The sequence below is a fragment of the Diceros bicornis genome, chromosome 18 (assembly GCF_020826845.1).
Source record: "Diceros bicornis minor isolate mBicDic1 chromosome 18, mDicBic1.mat.cur, whole genome shotgun sequence".
NCBI lineage: Eukaryota > Metazoa > Chordata > Mammalia > Perissodactyla > Rhinocerotidae > Diceros > Diceros bicornis.
In genome coordinates, this window is record NC_080757.1 from 10,626,257 (window position 1) to 10,643,073 (window position 16,817).

At 42.4% G+C, this 16,817-nt stretch overlaps 1 protein-coding gene across 1 annotated transcript in view; it reads right to left on the reverse strand.

Moving 5' to 3' along the window:
• The window catches only part of DNAH2 (dynein axonemal heavy chain 2), a 96,487-nt gene that overhangs the window by 65,972 nt on the left and 13,698 nt on the right, over window positions 1-16,817 (reverse strand). Inside the window, exons 5-14 of the mRNA XM_058559803.1 lie at window positions 13,721-13,949; window positions 13,058-13,168; window positions 12,648-12,886; window positions 11,504-11,695; window positions 10,648-10,805; window positions 10,077-10,164; window positions 9,530-9,735; window positions 8,972-9,101; window positions 8,515-8,697; window positions 6,875-7,089 (exon numbers count right to left, since the gene is read on the reverse strand). Coding sequence (XP_058415786.1) covers window positions 6,875-7,089; window positions 8,515-8,697; window positions 8,972-9,101; window positions 9,530-9,735; window positions 10,077-10,164; window positions 10,648-10,805; window positions 11,504-11,695; window positions 12,648-12,886; window positions 13,058-13,168; window positions 13,721-13,949 — 1,751 coding nt within the window. The remainder of the gene's footprint in view (window positions 1-6,874; window positions 7,090-8,514; window positions 8,698-8,971; window positions 9,102-9,529; window positions 9,736-10,076; window positions 10,165-10,647; window positions 10,806-11,503; window positions 11,696-12,647; window positions 12,887-13,057; window positions 13,169-13,720; window positions 13,950-16,817) is intronic.

The window sequence follows — 16,817 nt, forward strand, 5'->3', positions numbered from 1 at the left end:
CTGAAAAATAATTATAAGTGGGGGGCTGCTGGACTGCTGGCAAAGTTTATTCCTTGACCTGGGTGATAGTTGCTTAAATAAATCAAGGGTGTTTATTTTATACTTACTCGTTAAACTGAATATGTAAGTTGTAAGTACTTCTCTGAGTGTATGATACGTCTCATAATAAAAAATGTTTTTTCAAGGAAAAAACTATTTTAAACAATAAGATTATTTGTAAAAGTGGCTGAGTACAAAATTAACTTATTAAAAATCAAAGTTTTCCAATATAAAAACTGTAACCAGTTAAATATTATTGCGGAGGCAAAGGGCCCCATGATAATTTAAACAATAAAAATAAAATGCCAAAAATTTATAAATTAACAAGAAATGTTTATATATATTACAAACTTATTTTGATGTAGGGAGAGAGGTGCCGATGCAACTTGAGTAGTTTTTATTTTTTATCCCCAGATGGCTAGCCAGTGGATGCAATCTCATTTATTGAACTACTATCTTTATAATATAACAAATTCCCAAGTATATTTACGTCTATTTTGGGATTCACTATTCTTGTTCTGGTATGTCTGTCATATATATATGTTATATATATTATAACATTTCTTGTTAATTGGTTAATATATAGAGAAAAATGACTTAGGAACAAAAAACAGGACTTAAATAAATTGGGGGAAAAAAGCTATTCTTGGACAGAAAGACTCATCTTAAAGATGTCCAGTCTTCTTAAGTCAACCTATAAATTTAACCCACTCCTCGTTCCTATAAAAATAGAAACAGGACTATTTTTGGAACTAAACAAATTGATTCTAAAGTTCTTATGTGAAATAAATATTAAAAATATCCAGGAAAACTCTGAGAAAGGAGAGTAATGAGGACACTAATTAAAAGTTTGGTTCCTGCACATGAATAGACAGACATACCAGAACAAGAATAGTGAATCCCAAAATAGACGTAAATATACTTGGGAATTTGTTATATTATAAAGATAGTAGCTCAATAAATGAGATTGCGCCCACTGGCTAGCCATCTGGGAGTAAAAAATAAAAACAGCTCAAGTTGCATCTGCACCTCTCTCCCTACATCAAAATAAGTTTCAAATGGATCAAAGATCTAAATGCAAAGAATAAAATCACAAAATACCAGAAGAAAATATAGAATATTTTAAAAATAAAAAATCCTAAATAAAATCACTTGATTTTTTAAATCTGTGTGGTTTCTTTTTTTTTTAATGAAATTGCACTTTTTAGTCATAGAGCATAAAAGCCCTACAACCTGAAGATGTTCTCATGAAACTTCACATTCTGATTATTACTGAAATGTTATTTGGAAAGAATATTGAGGTGAAAATTCCAGAATGTTTTGTGTCTATTCTACAGGCAAGCACTGAATTAACAATGTAGGAGATAACTGCACATTTCAAGTTTTGCAAAGGATTATATTTTCACCCTTATTGGAGAGGAATCTTCCAATGAAGAAAATTATTTTCACATGCTCATTTATTTGTGATACATGCTTTAAGAGATTGTGGAAAAAGAAATGCTTTTTTTCCAAACCTTGTTGATCTCCACTAATGTGTTATTTTTGAAACTGTGTCAAAATTCTTCAAAGTGAATAAGCCTCTCTCAGATACAAATGAGCAGTTTCTATCTGAGAGAGACATTTAAGGAAAGCCTGCAAAGTAAAAGAGAGAAGCCAAAACAAAGGAAAATTATTTTCAGCCTAAAATTCCAAACCCAGCCAAAAGTCCAAGTGGAGGGCAGAAAATAGTTGTCAATCATGAAAGAACTCAAAAAATTTATTTCCCATGCACCATTTCTCAGAAAACTACTAAAGGATGCACGCCACCAAAACAAGGGCATAAACCAAGAAAGAGGAAGACAAAGGAAATAGGAAATCAAACAAGAAAAGAGGCTCAGGGAAGTCCCAGAGTGACACTTGTGTAGCAGGCCTCAAAACCAACCAATTGGACTGAAGCAATTGGACAGGGAGTTCCAGGACGGATAGCTCTAAGAAAAACATGAAACCAATAACATACCTGACATATCAGATAGTGAGGAAAAATATTATTCAAAAAGGTTTTATTGGTTGGTCTGGAAGAATTAATGATAGTGAATAGTGTGCTAACTAAAATAGTGAGGTAATTATTAATTGCAAAGAGAGCAAAATGTCATACAAGGAAGGAAAGAACTATAGCAACAGAAAATTACTTGGCTCAGTAGTAAACAATACTAACAAAGTCATATTAAGATAAACACTGAATATTGATTTAACCAAAAATTGTGTTATAACTATATCGGGAGGACAGAGGGGTGTGAATATATATGGGACCATTTCAGTAGCATAAACATATTTTCATATGTTCTTCAAACTGGAGGCCTTGAATTTGTCTCCCTACACATCATGGCAAGCCCACTTGGGTATGTATGCTATCCAACATTGCACCAAAATGTTTCTTCACTTTTTCATCTTGACAAGATTTTCAAAATAACTTTAAGGCAAATTATCAAATTATAACTTGTGGGTTAACAGGATGAATTTGGATAATATCTTCCTGATGTTGAGCTGAAAATCCTATGTGGAACTTTTTTCACAGTGATGTTCAGTCTTTGCCAGAAGTTTGTCGATAAATTTCTGGGATGCAAATTTTACTTTACTGACAAATAGAATTTCGAAAAAAAAATCGGTCTGGGGAACTATTTTAGTAAAATATTTTATAATTTATCCTCAAACAAGTGGTCAGGCAGTAGAGATAGGGAAGTGGAGCTGGCTTAGTTTAGAGCTGACAGCCCTGAACGACCTGACCCGATGGAGAAAGCGCTATATGACTGGGGAAAAAAAGGAGAAAGAGGAAGCTCTAGACACAAAAAACCAACAGACATCAGTGTCCCCTACCCTGATCTGGGGAAGTTCCACTCCACAGAGGAATCTGCTACATACATGGTGATAACACAGCTCTTTTCAGCCAGGGTATAGACAACATCTGGAATATGTTTGTATTAAGTGCAATCTGTAAAGCTGGTCTGGCCATAAAACATGGTAAAAGCCAATTTGGACTTCAGAGTTCAAATACTTGGGATATAAGGTAGGATAACAAAACCCCCTGTGAGATAAGATAGGTGCTATTAGGGACTGGAAGGCTCCCAGAACTAAGGGCAAGTCAGGTACTTCTGAGGATAATCGGGACATCTGAAAAGCATGCTTATTCCAAGATCTTATCTAGACCTTGAACACAAAGAGGAAACCTGATCAAGCCATCCACACCTCCTTGCAGGGTTAACACGCTTTGGAAAAGCTGCAACTGTCTTGGATTTTTTTATTGGTTTGATGAGCCTAGACTTTTCAAAATCCTTCCCTGTGATCATGTTTTTCTCCCATACATTATTTACTGGGTTGAGGCCGTTTTATCTTAAAACCACAAAAATGTAAAGCAGCTTATAACACATCTGTCTAGAAAACAACTGCCAAAGGACAGGAACACCTCTTCTCTCTGGAAGAAGTGCCTAGCCATTGTTTGGGTTTCAGCTAAACCTGGGCCATAAATATTTGGCCCAAAGTTGCCTTGTGAAACTCTACTATAAAGATTACACAAACGGTATTTTAGATAAATATCTCACGTGTTCCTCGACAAGAGATGATCACGGCAGACAAAAAAGTTGTCTCCTAAGCTTTTCCTAACGAGATGGACACTAGGCCCCAACACCAGGTGAACTCCCGCTGTGGAGGGAAGGGAACACGTGTAGGAAGCCCAGCTGAAATCCTCCAGTACAGAATATTCAGAAACCTTATGGAAACTGTACAACCTGTCAGTCCATCAAGAGTGGGCCGAGTGATTAACTTCAAACAAGTACAGCCAAACTACGGGATGCTGTCAGTCATGAAAAGCAATTACATACTTTTGTACGTACAGAATGGAAAACCTCCCACACATATTGTTAACCTTAAAAAAAGCAAGTTGCAAAAATATTGTTTATGATGTAATCTTATTTTATGAGTGCAGTGTATGTTTTTGACTTCATGGTAATCATGGTTACCTCTAGGGAGTGGGGCTGTGTGCTGGATTTTCACTTTTTCCTTTATATACTTCTACAATAAATTTTTTTTTTACAGTGAGCATGCACTACATTTGTAATTTAAAAATACTCAGTAAAGATTTTAAAAAGTAGGGCCGGCCCTGTGGCTTAGCGGTTAAGTGTTTGCACTCCAATGCTGGTGGCCGGGGTTCAGATCCCGGGCACTCACCGACGCACCGCTTCTCCGGCCATGCTGAGGCCGTGTCCCACATACAGCAACTAGAAGGATGTGCAACTATGACATACAACTATCTACTGGGGCTTTAGGGGAAAAATAAATTTAAAAAATTATTTAAAAAAAAAGATTTTAAAAAGTAAAGAAAAACAACCATATGAAATAAGCAGTAAAAAAAAGAGTGATAAAAAAAAATACCAAATCATTAAGAATGGTTATCTTTGGGGGAATTTTTTTCTTCCTTCTACTTTTCTGCATTTTGTAAATTTTCTAAAATGATCAATAATTTTATAATGGAAAAATTAAATAAAACATTTTGAAAACACTTTGAATGTACAGAACAGTGTGTATAGTACAGTATGCTACTATTTATATAAAAAGGATACTCATGTAGATACACACTCTTATCTCTGGACCGTTATACAAGAAATTGGTAACGGTGACTCTCTTCAGAGAGAAACTGAGTCACTGGGGGACAGCAGTGTAGAGAGATTTTTCATTCTCTACCCTGGTGTCACTTTTGAATTTTATAACATGTGCATGTATTACCTCTTCTAAAAGTTTTAAATGTTGTAAAAATTAAAACTATTATATCACCTTGCTAAATTTGTTTTGAAAGTACTATGTTCACCAAGTTTTATGAGGCAATTTTTTTAAAGGAAAATAATGTTTACTGACTGTTTATTCTTTGTGAGGACTTTTACACTTCATCTCGCCTCATGACAACCTCAGAAAAGGATTTTTTAAGCAGATGAGGAAACTTGGGCTCAGAGAAATTCAGTGGCCGTCCTGAGGTCACATGGCAAAACGGAACTACTCCAGGGTTCAAACTCTGGTCTGTGTGGCATTGAAGTTGAAGCTTTACTCCCGCTCACTGGCTGACCCTGAGGATTAGAAGGAAGTAGCCACCAACCAGTGCTTACCTATGGCATCTCTTTACCTCTTTCTCAACTTTTGTTTTCTCTCATACTTAAAACGTAAATATTGATTACTGGTGTTTATTAAAATTCTGTTATTTGAATACAATCCTTTAATTCATGGGAAAGGGCAATTGGTGGACTATGTGTGCTCATATTCATATTATTACAAGTGTGTCTGGATGTCTCTCCAAACACAGCGTCTTTGGGAGTACCCAGCTTGATGGAAGACTGTCTTGCAGATTCAACCCCATTATGTGTTTGCAAATGTCATAGCTAGGGTAATACTGGCCTAGTCTTCTGTCTCTTCAAAATCTTACTGTTAATTTATAAGGTTATTTTTATATGATCCTGCTTGGCCATATCTAAAAAAACCAGGAACACTATCAAAGCTGGTCTCTGATGCCCCTCACTGGCCAAAGACTTATCTCAAACCTCTCACCCTCGTCTTCACACTGCTTCTCAACTGCTTCCTGATCCATGTGGCTTCAAACATCTCTGTCCTTCCCACTAACGCCTTTGCCTCACCCCTCTGACCTGACTCTCAGCACTGCTTCTCCACCTTGGTTCTTTTGCTTCTTTCCTCAACCATAATGTGTCATCTCTCCCTGGTTAGGCTGCCTGCAGCCACCCAGGACAGACACGCTCAGTCTCTTCTGTCCCCCAGACTCCATCTCCACATAGGTCTTCCCTGGCAAAGCCGCTTCTACATTTGTCCAACAAATAAGGACATTCTATGAGTTAAAGCCGATGCTAGTAGCAACAGCCTAGAAGCATGGGAAGCAAGTGTCATTATAGGGCCTAGCTGACAACAAGACAGAGCCAAAACCAATCAAGTAGAAAGTTATTTCCTTCCGATTAGGAAAAAACTGTCACCAGAAGGTCTGTAATCTCTGTAGACAGATGCCTTACACAGATCCTTCTTTATTTTTCTCTTCTGCATCTTATATGAAAAGGAAGCACAGCTCTAAGAGTAGAACTTGGTTCATTCACAGAGTCACAGAGGGCAGGGACTTTGCATCGTATACATTCCCTGTGCCAATCTTGGTTCCTAGCACATGGAAGGCACTCACTATATATTTTTTAATAACTAATAAATGAATTAATTAAATTTTAAATAATTGTAATACGAAAATGCCATAATTATAAAGCTGTAGGAGAGGGCATGGTCTGACAGCCCCATCAGTTCTCAGAAAAGCCCACACCATTGCTCACGGTTTGGATGATTTAGCTGAGCCACCATGGCCATCTAGTGGCAGAACACCTACATCACTGGTTTAGTAGGTTACTGGGGTTTTTTTTTTTTTTAATCAATTTTTTGAAGATAAACTGTAAAGTTAAAATTAAGAAGTAAAAGTTGGGCCGGCCCCATGGCTTAGCGGTTAAGTGCGCGCACTCTGCTGCTGGCGGCCCGGGTTCGGATCCCGGGCTCACCCCGGCGCACCGCTTCTCCCGCTATGCTGAGGCCGGGTCCCATATACAGCAACTAGAAGGATGTGCAGCTATGACACAACTATCTACTGGGACTTTGGGGGAAAAATAAATAAATAAATAAAATTAAAAAAAAAAGAAGTAAAAGTAAACATATTACAGTATAAGAGAGACTTAGGCAGAAGAATGGGGAGGGAAACCAAGAGATGTAAGTTAAACTCTTGGGAGAAGCGAATGGCCCCAAAGACAGGACAAGGAGAGGAACGGGTTGGGTCTTGTACTTGTCAAAGTTGACATCCAGCATGCCCGCCTTCTCCTGGCTGATTCGTAACAATGGTGTATCCAGCCGCCGAATGCAGTCTTTGTCCAGCATTGATGTCCAGTCCTGGAAGGTTTTTCGGACCAGTTCATCAATGGCCTGAACCATCTGCTGGTAGGCATGCACACTCTCCTCTCCAGTCCCGATGTGAGGCAGGAAATGAGCACTAGAAAGACACTGAGGGGGAAGAAAAACAGATAGGTGGAGCCTACTGGCCACATTCCTCCACGTTACCATCACTCTGGGACCACAAACACACACACACACACCAACAATATGTGTAAGGCTTGCTATAGAGATTGATTTTGACTACTTAGAAGGAAGATGGAGCCAAAAAGAAAGGTGAGAGGAAGAGACCAAGGCACAATGAGAAAGGGAGTCAAAATGAAGAAAGAGAAGCGCAGATATTCAGCTCAAGAAAAAAGTTGGGAAAAGACAGTAAATTACAGGAGGTGAAGGATTTAAGGCGTACAAGGTTAAAAACTAGCAGGAGCCCTTCCTCACCACAGTCTTAGCCCACCGACACTTAAAAAGCCTCCAGTTGTCTGTGAAACTGGGAGTCAAACGCTTTAACCATACTCAGTTGTCTGTTTGCAAAAGTAGTTAGATAACGCATTACTAAAGCCTACCCCATAGATAACATCTCTGACGTTTGGGTCACCATGGTTACGGGTGCTTAAGTTTTTCAGGAACTGAGAGTCAACTCCTTGTCCAGTTTAGGCCAGTTAAGGCCACCAACTCATCAACTGGGCCAGCATGGATGACCAACGTGTGACCTCCTGACGTCAGGGAGCTGAAAACTCCACTCTCAGATATGCTAACCCGGCCATTTTGTAAACTTGTGTCCTATAAAGAGCCATGAAGTTTGACTATGCTTGCACAGGCCATCAATTACCTCACTTCTCCTTAACTCCAATCATCTATCCCCCCACCTCAGACCACCCCACCCTTTATCTCACAAATACCACTAATCCCCATTTTGGGGCGAGGTGGATTTGAGATTTGTTCTCCCATCTCCTCACTTGGCTGCCTTGTGGATAAACCCTTTCTCTGCTGCAGACTCGTCGTCTCAGGTGACTGGCTTTTCGTTGCTTTTGCAACGAGCAAAACAAACATGGTTCAGTAACATCTGTGGGCTACCTTACTCTCTCCCAGAGCCAATTAGATGATAGCAGGTACCGCAATAGCTTTAGACCTATATTCCCAACAAGTTTTAAAAAATCTTTTTCCTGTTTCTCTGAGCCTGTTCTTTGAGGGAGACCAGGCCCTATCAGGGCCTCACTTGTCCAGTTCTATAGACTGTGAGGTTGTATTACTCTTCTGGTAGCCTAACTTCCCAGAAGCTGACCCTATTCCTCCTCTCCACCTTGATATGAAAGGCCTAAAATGACCCATGTTCGACCAACCACACTTCACATGGCTGCAAATCCAAAGCCATGGCCTGCCTCACTGCACTGTATCTTTCACTCAGACGTGGTCTCCGGTCATGAAAACTCTCTAGGGAAACTCTCTGGACCAGTCCCTCATCCCTCCCAGCATGTGGCACAGCCTGCAAACTACCATCTCACTGAGAGCAAGTCTTGGAAAAGGCCAGGCCCTTACATTCATGACTCTGTCAATGCGACGCCGTAGGATCCGCACCCAGTGTGCTTGTCCAGAGTACTGGGCCATGTAGGGTTCCAGGTATGGCCATTTCTTGTTCAGCTCACGGTTCACGAGGGCCAATTCGCTATTGAACAACATGTAGAGATCCACTGCCTTCTTGTCATATGTTCGCTTGATAGCCTAAGGAAGAAGAGAAAGAAGTTGACAACATGCCCTGGCACGCAGGTTCCCTCCAGTTACCCATCCTGGGGGAAAGCTACCCCTCTGCTTTGGGAGTCACACTCCTTAGCGATCTGGACACTAGAGGAACAGAGAGAGGGAAGAAAAGAGGCACTGGCAATTTAGGACATGAGAAAGAGTGTGAATGGAGGTAGGATGGTGTCTGGAAGGATCAGGAGGAACTGAAGGAAAGTGGCAGAACCAAGGGTGGAGGAAGCAGGCAGGGCAGTGGCACCTCACGGGTTGCAAGCCTGTGGAAGGTGTCCAGCAGTAGCACTCCATGCTCCACGTCACGAACTAACTCGAAGGCGGAGGTGATCAAGTTCTGAGTCATCACCTCCAGGTCCTTGACTCCCGCACGGAACCTGCACCGTTCAAGAGGCGTGTTGAAGGGTGAGTGCCCTCACCTGACCCCAAGTATATCCCCCTGAGTAAGAATCCTATGTGTTATGTACTGAGAGCTTCCTATGTACCAGGCACTGACTAACTATGCAATGAGATAGGTTCTATCACTAACTTTATTTTATAGACAGGAAACAGAGGCTCCAGCTGGTAGAGTAATTTGCTCAGAGTCACATCTCTAGTATGTGGCAGAACTGGGGTTCAAGCCGTGAAAGGCTAACTCTGGAACCCTCAATCTGAGCAGCCACCTCTTCCTTGCACTCTCTCCTGCCCTCCCCATCCCCACTCTGCCACCTCCACCCTTCCCCTCACACACTCTGCCACTGCTCCTGTTCTTGCCTCTCCTGACCTCCCTTCCCTCTCTACCTGGGCATCAGCCTGGGATTCTCACCTGTTGTAGTCTTCATGCCAAGAGGTGTTCTTGACATCCAGGATGCCCCCACGAACAGCTCGCAGCATGTGCAGATTTCTGTGAAAAATGTCCTCAATCTCCAGCAAGTTCCGTGTTATCTGGGGTCCCTGGGCACCAAAGAAGCAAGGAAGGGGACCTTGCTTGCCATCTTCCCAGCGGGCAAAATGGTACTGACAGTCACATACCTAAAAAGAAGTCAGCATGAGGATTCCTGCTCTCTTTTCTGAGTTTGTAAGTCTTGAGCTCTCTGGTTTAGCCTAAAATGTCTAAAAACTAGGCAGGACCAACCAGATGCAAGGGGCTACTGGGATGAATTATGACTGCAGAATGAAATATGAAATATTAGGCAGTGATAAGAGGCAAAAGTCTAAAAGAACAGGATGGTGGTAGAGCACACAGTTACGCAAGAACAGCCAAAGTGGTAAGTTCTATGCTTTGCCTCTGCCCCATCTCCTCCAGCTCCTGGGTGGGGATTCTGGAGGGTCTGCTGTTGGCTTTGACTCTCCTTCCCTGACAGTCTTCCCACCTCAATAAGGTCCTTGCAGCGCTGCACAAAGGCATCAACCTGAGCGAATATGCTGGTCTGGTCTAGGACCCAGCCCCGAGTGGAGAACCTGTGTTAGGAGAAAGATGGATCGATTCAAACAGCGGGAAGACCAGGTATCAATCTGCCTACGCAAAGCTAGAACCAGGAGTCTTGGGTTCAGGGGGAGCCTTAGAAGAGGAGAACTCAAGAAGTAGTTCTCCTGAATCCTGAGAGAAGAAACGCAAGTTGAAGAGAACCAGAGAGGAGACAAAGCACCTAGGAGAAGGTTTATACATCATGGAATTTTAGACTTTAGGGCCAAGAAAGGAGGAAAAGACCAGGCAGGATTCCTCGAATCAGGGAGAAGAGGTTATTAGGGTAAGGAGAACCTAGGGCTAGGAGCCAGAGTATCTGCACTCAGAGAGAAAACTTGGACCCATATAGAAACTCTCAGGTCTAGAAAAATATAATCCATAGGCTTTAAAAAAACGCAAGTGAAAGGAGTCAGAATCTACCCTCTATCGGAATGACAGGGGCTAATATACGGGATGTCGGGGGAGACATATCGTACTGGGTATGCATCTGCACAGCCCGTAGGTAGTGATCTTTCCAGGCATGGCAGCAGGAAATGCAGCCTTGTAGGTCCTCCTTGCTAGAAGTGACATATCCCTCGAAGATTCGGTCCAGGGAGATGGCATGGCAGCATAAGCGGATGATCTCATTGCTCATCTGCAGAAGGGGTCCCAGCAGCCTCAAGTCCCAGCCTTAGTTGCACCCAACCCCTTCTCTGAATCTCCTCGACTGTGCCCCAGGTCTCGGCCTTCTACTTGCAGATTTGGCTCCTGATAACCATGTCACCCAGGTCCTCCACTGCTGGCAGGCAGCCCCTCCAGGTTCCCCCTCCACGCCCTGCCTCAGCCCAGCTCTGCAGCTGCTCTTTCCTCACCTCCACTCAGCTCAGTGCCCTTTCTCCCACTCTTTGGCTCTGTCACCCCAGATGAAATGTGCCAGGTTCTGCTCCTCAAAAGTCAGCGTTCCTGCCTAAATCTACCTCTCGCCCACTGCAATTTCCATCTTTGGAATGAGAAAAAGAGGGTCTTCCCCTCCTGTACAACTCAGCCTGGGAGTCTGTCCTTCCTGCCTCCATCCCCACACTCCATCAACTCTTCTTCTCAAAGGCCCTCTTCCTGCCTAGGCTACTTCCATCTAGAAGCAAAATGTCCAGCCCAGGCCCCAACTCTGAGCATCACTAAAGCTGACAATGCAGGCAGAAGACTTTGGTCTCTGTCTGACCTCAAGGGCACTCCTTACTACCTTTTCACCACAGACCTTTTGCTAAGTGAATTCCACCTTCTTCAGAAAATCTGAGTTCTATCAATGTGGCCACCCTCTTAACACCTTCTGTCCCACCCTCTGCAGACACACACCTTTCGGAAGAGGGAGGTCAGTCTCTCCCGAGTGTTGTAGTGGGGAGAGTTGACCCAGATGATGCGGATGAGACTGATCAGATTCGGGAGCTTACTAGAGATGTCCCTAGGCCGCATGTAAGCCAATTCCTGGTAAGGTTCTTTCAGGATTGACAAAAAAGTCAGGTTTGACTGTGCTTGACGAGAACCATCCTGGCAGTAAAGAGAAACCAGGAGTGGACTTATCCACTAGAAAGAACTTGTTCAAAGCGAGCGCTTTCTATCTATCTTGAACTCCATCCTGACCTGCCTCTACTGGGAAGCATTCCCAGTTAACCCCACCTAGTACCAATCATTTCAGGTCTCTGCAACCCTCAGGACCAGAGTTTATAGATAATCTTTTATTCATTTTCGAGTTTCTATGAAAGTCTTTTCTCATGTGTGAGTCCCATCTCCCCCAGTAGACTCGGAATTCCCCAAGCTCAAGTTTTGTGTCTATTCCTCTAGCTTCTCCAGCTGAACCAGAACTATGCACAAAGGAGATACTCAACAGCTGTTGATCAACTGATTGGACATCACTCCCATTCATCCCCAGAGTTTTCACCCAGTCCCCTTGACTGCCCTGTTCTCAAGCAGGGTTTTTGACTTCTCCACCTAGCCGTGGCTCAATTCCCTTAATACCTAGCTTAAAATTCCACTTAGGAAAGGAAGTCTTCCATCTCTGTATTCTACAGATCACTCTGATCTTCTGTGCATCCCCAACACTAACATAATCAGCTTGTCATACTATATCAAATTTATTTTTTAAGTGTTTATCTTGTACCCTCTTGGCTGAACCCCATGGGCTCCTCTTTGATCCCATGCTGTCTAGTAATCCTATTTAGCATAAGTCTTCTTTTCTCAGCTGGACTGTAGAGGTTGAGCTCAGTGAGGGTACTGAATGTATACAGGGTGATGAACTACATCTCTCCCTAACTATCCTATAAGCTCCTTGGGACCCTGTGTTCTACCACTTTTATACTCTGCCACAGGTGCAAGTCCAAACACTGGGTGGATCTATCTTTGCTGTTGATGATTACATTGGCTCCCTCTTCTTAGCATTCTATATTGTCCCAACTACTGTCCACTTTCTGCCAAGCCTCCATCCTTTGATCTACTCACAAACCTGGATCTGCTGGGCCAGTTTCATAAAGGGTGCCAAGTAGGATGACTTGGCAAGGTGCAGGATAGACTCAATGTGTTTCACTCCCTGCTTCACCAGCTGTTTACTGATGCCAGACAGGTCCATGCATCGGTTGCGCCAGACCTCAATCTCCTCCGAAGGACCTAAATTTTCTCCTGTCTCCACAGTCTCCTGGGCACTGAGCACCTCCTTTATCTGCCGGGTCCAGTGGATCATGGAGGCTGCAGGGGAGAATACAAAACCCTTTCCCTTTCTTTACACTGCTCCCCAGTTGTGTCCTTCTCTCTGCTCCCTACACAGCTCTCCTAACCCAACTCCTTTCTCAGCATCTGGGCTGCCCCCCTTTTCTCCCCCATGGGATCTCCGACACACTGGCAATGCCAGCCACTCACTCTCTAGCCGCTGCACCAGCTCTTTGTCCTTAACCACCACCTCAGGCTTCATGTTCATGGCCTCTGCGGGGATGTAGAGAACCGTGTGCCCCTCCAGTTTGTACCGAGTATCTAAGGAAAGGAAAAGACCATGGAAGTTCACAGAGGGGGATGAGTTTATGCCACCCTAGTTCCAATCGTAGTTGATGATCTTGGGCCCAGGAAGTATGTGCATTTCAAGAGAGCCGGAAGGAGAAATTATGACTCATACTTTTTTGATATCAAGAGGAAAAAGGACAGAAGGCAAGAAGGAAACTTCATTGAGGTATAATAAGAGACTGACATAAAATAAGGTCAAAGATTTGTACCAGGCCCTCAACACTCTCTTCTATGACACATGTACACCCCATACTGCCCCCCACCACCTACATGTCCCCTTATCCCCCAGGCACTCTTAGAAATCTCCAGCTCTAAGTGTGAGCAGGTCTGGCCAACTGTTCTATAGCAGAAAACCACATCAGGATTAGAAGGCAAATTCTGTACCCTGTTCCACTCATTCAACAAACACACACCGAGTACCTACTCTGTGCCAGGCAATGCAGGTACTCAGGATGAATCTCCCACCTGCCTCACTCACTCTGCTGTCAGTAGGACACTAGGGAGAAACCAGGCCTTTTTGCTCACCTGTCAGGCAGGCCAAGAACCTGTGCAGATGAGAAGCAAAATTGTTTCGAATGCTCTCAGGCCAGGTTGTGTTTGTAAAGATCTGGGGGGCAAAGACACCACTGAGCAGACGAAGCAGGGCAGGGATGTAGGAACCCCGCACTGTGCCAAACTGCACAGTTGCCTCAAAGTTCTCTGGAGTGATGGGAACCGGTGCGTGGCGAATGAAGTAGACAATCTGGTTCTGGGTCTGCATGAAAGACAGTAGACAAGAGTTCAGTCTCCAGGCCCAGTCATGACACCCAAAGGAATCTGAGGCTCCAATCATGAAAGCCTGGCTGAGTTCTATGTCACATTCCCTTAGCATATCCTGATCTTTCTCCCAATGTAAGTGCTATGAGGTGCTTCCTGTTCTTTTCAGGGACATACTAGAGTCCATACCCAGAGATCTGGAGAGGAAATGCAGAGAGCATGCCTTGAGGGCAGAGACTGTGGGTTTTTTTGTTTTTGCTGAGGAAGATTCTCCTTGAGCTAACAGCTGTTGCCAATCTTCCTCTTTTTTTGCTTGAGGAAGATCAGCCCTGAGCTAACAGCTATGCCAATCTTCCTCTATTTTAAATGTGGTTCGTCTGCCACAGCATGGCTGATAAGTGGTGTAGGTCTGCACCCGGGATCCACGCCTGGGATCTGAACCCAGGATCCGAACCCTTGAAACCCAGGCCGCCGAAGCAGAGCGTGCTGACCTCAACCACTATGCCACAGGGCCAGCCCTGGGACTGTGTATTTTGTCCAACTTGGCTCCAGAACCTAGCACACGGACTGGGACATATTAGATGCCCAATGAATGTTGGATGGATGGATGGATGAAATGAAAAGGCTAGAATGGATGAAGCACTTTCAGCTACAGGGAAAGCAGAAAGGAGAAGGACTGGAATTACGAGACAACTGTCGGGGCTGGCCCGGTGGCATAGTGGTTAAGTTCGCGCGCTCCACTTCAGCGGCCTGGGGTTCACAGCTTCGGATCCTGGGCACAGACCAACCCTCCACTCATCAAGACATGCTGTGGCAGGCACCCCACATATAAAGTAGAGGAAGATGGGCACAGTTGTTAGCTCAGGGCCAATCTTCCTCAGCAAAAAAAAAAAGAGAGAGAGAGAGACAACCATCTAGGGTTTTCCATTTCAGTTGCATATACTTTTCCCCTAATTTTTAATTTATCCTTCAATTTTGTTTATGGTGAGTTCTTGTTGTTGTTGTTGTTTACATTCAGAAATGTATAACTTTCATGTAGGTAAAACTTCTTAAATTTAAAGTTTCTGACTTCTACATGCTTAGAAAGGTCATTCCCACCCTAAGATCAGATTCACCTTTTTTTTTTTCTTTAGTGCTTTTGTAACTACTCTTTACAATTTATTTAATTTTAAAAACTAAAAATAAAGCACAAAGAAGAAATTAATAATCATCCATCTTCCCACTACCCAGAATTAAATTTTGGCATTTTGTGTCTATTTTTTTAAAAGCTTAATGATTATTATTTTTGTTAAAATGATATATGTTATTTATAAATAACTGAAACAATGCAGAAAAGTACAAAGATAAAAGTTAAAATGTCATCTAAAATTCCACCACCTGGACATTCATGCCATTAGAGAAAACATTATTCCAGACATCTTTTTATAGACATTTACAGAAAAATAAATTAAAAGTTATTTCAAAATAGGATCATGCTATTTTTAATTAAAAGTATTAAATTTGGGGCCAGCCCGTGGCGTAGTGGTTCAGTTTAGCACACTCTACTTTGGTGACCCGGGTTCACAGGTTCGGATCCCAGGTGCAGACCTACACCACGCATCAGCCATGCTGTGGCGGTGACCCACATACAAAATAGAAGAAGACTGGCACAGATGTTTGCTCAGGGCTAATCTTCCTCAAGCAAAAAAAGAGGAAGATTGGCAATGGATGTTAGCTCAGGGTGAATCTTTCTCAGCAAAAAAAAAAAAAAAAAAAAAAACTATTAAATTTAATTTCACTTGGATTTAATAGAATAAAAAGACATTGATGTGAATATAATAAAGAAATTATTGAGCTTCAAATACATGTTTCTTCACCTGTAAGAGAGATTTCTTCCTAAAAGACCCCTTTCTAAGGTTATGAGAGATTATGAAAAACATTGAGATTAGTTTTCTCACTACTTTTCAATTTTAAGTTCTACTGACTCACTGCTTAGAAAGATAGGAACATTGGCATCCTTATGCTCCCTCTCATTTTCTCACCACTTCCCACTTTTTGTTCTAGTATTATTGTTACATTGTCCATGTTAATAACATTCACATTCTATAGCATAATCATAATTCCCATGGTTATTTAGTATTATTTCTTTATTTAAATGAATTAAGTGTTCATAGATTCTCTATTCCTGAGTTATGTTTCATTTCTTAATGGACTGGATTTCCGTTGATGATGTTATTTTTGTTTTGTAAAGTGTTCTTTCAACATCGAAAATGATTGTGGGCAATCATACCCTTGGGTGACACTGTCCTTCCTGGAGAACTCAGCAGGTGTTCAGAGAAGTCTGAGACCAGCCTGATGGTTCCCCTTGGTAGATAATTTGATTTTTTTGACCAGAGGCCTAAATAAATTTTTTCCTAATTTTTACTTTGAAAAAAATTCCAACTCATAGAAAAGTTGCAAGAAAAGCACAATGAACAACAACATACCCCTCCTCTAGATTCACTGATTGTTAATATTTTGCCATATCTCTTGGCTGAGCCATTTGAGAGTTAGCAGCAGACATCATGATACTACACCCTTAGATACTTCAGCATATAGCTCCCAAAAGCAAGGATATTCTCCAACATACCCAACACTGTAATTATCACACTCAGAAAATTTAACTTCAGATAATACTTTATATAATATACAGTCCATATTCAATTTTCCCCAATGGTGCAATAATGTCACTTACAGCTGGTTTTTTCCCATCCAGGATCCAATCCAGAATCACATACAGTCATGTCTCCTCAGTCTCCTTTAATTCCACTCAGCTCCCCAGTCTTTTTCTTTCTTCCATGGCATTGATATTTCTAATAGTCTCAGTCAGTTGTTTTCCAAAATGTCC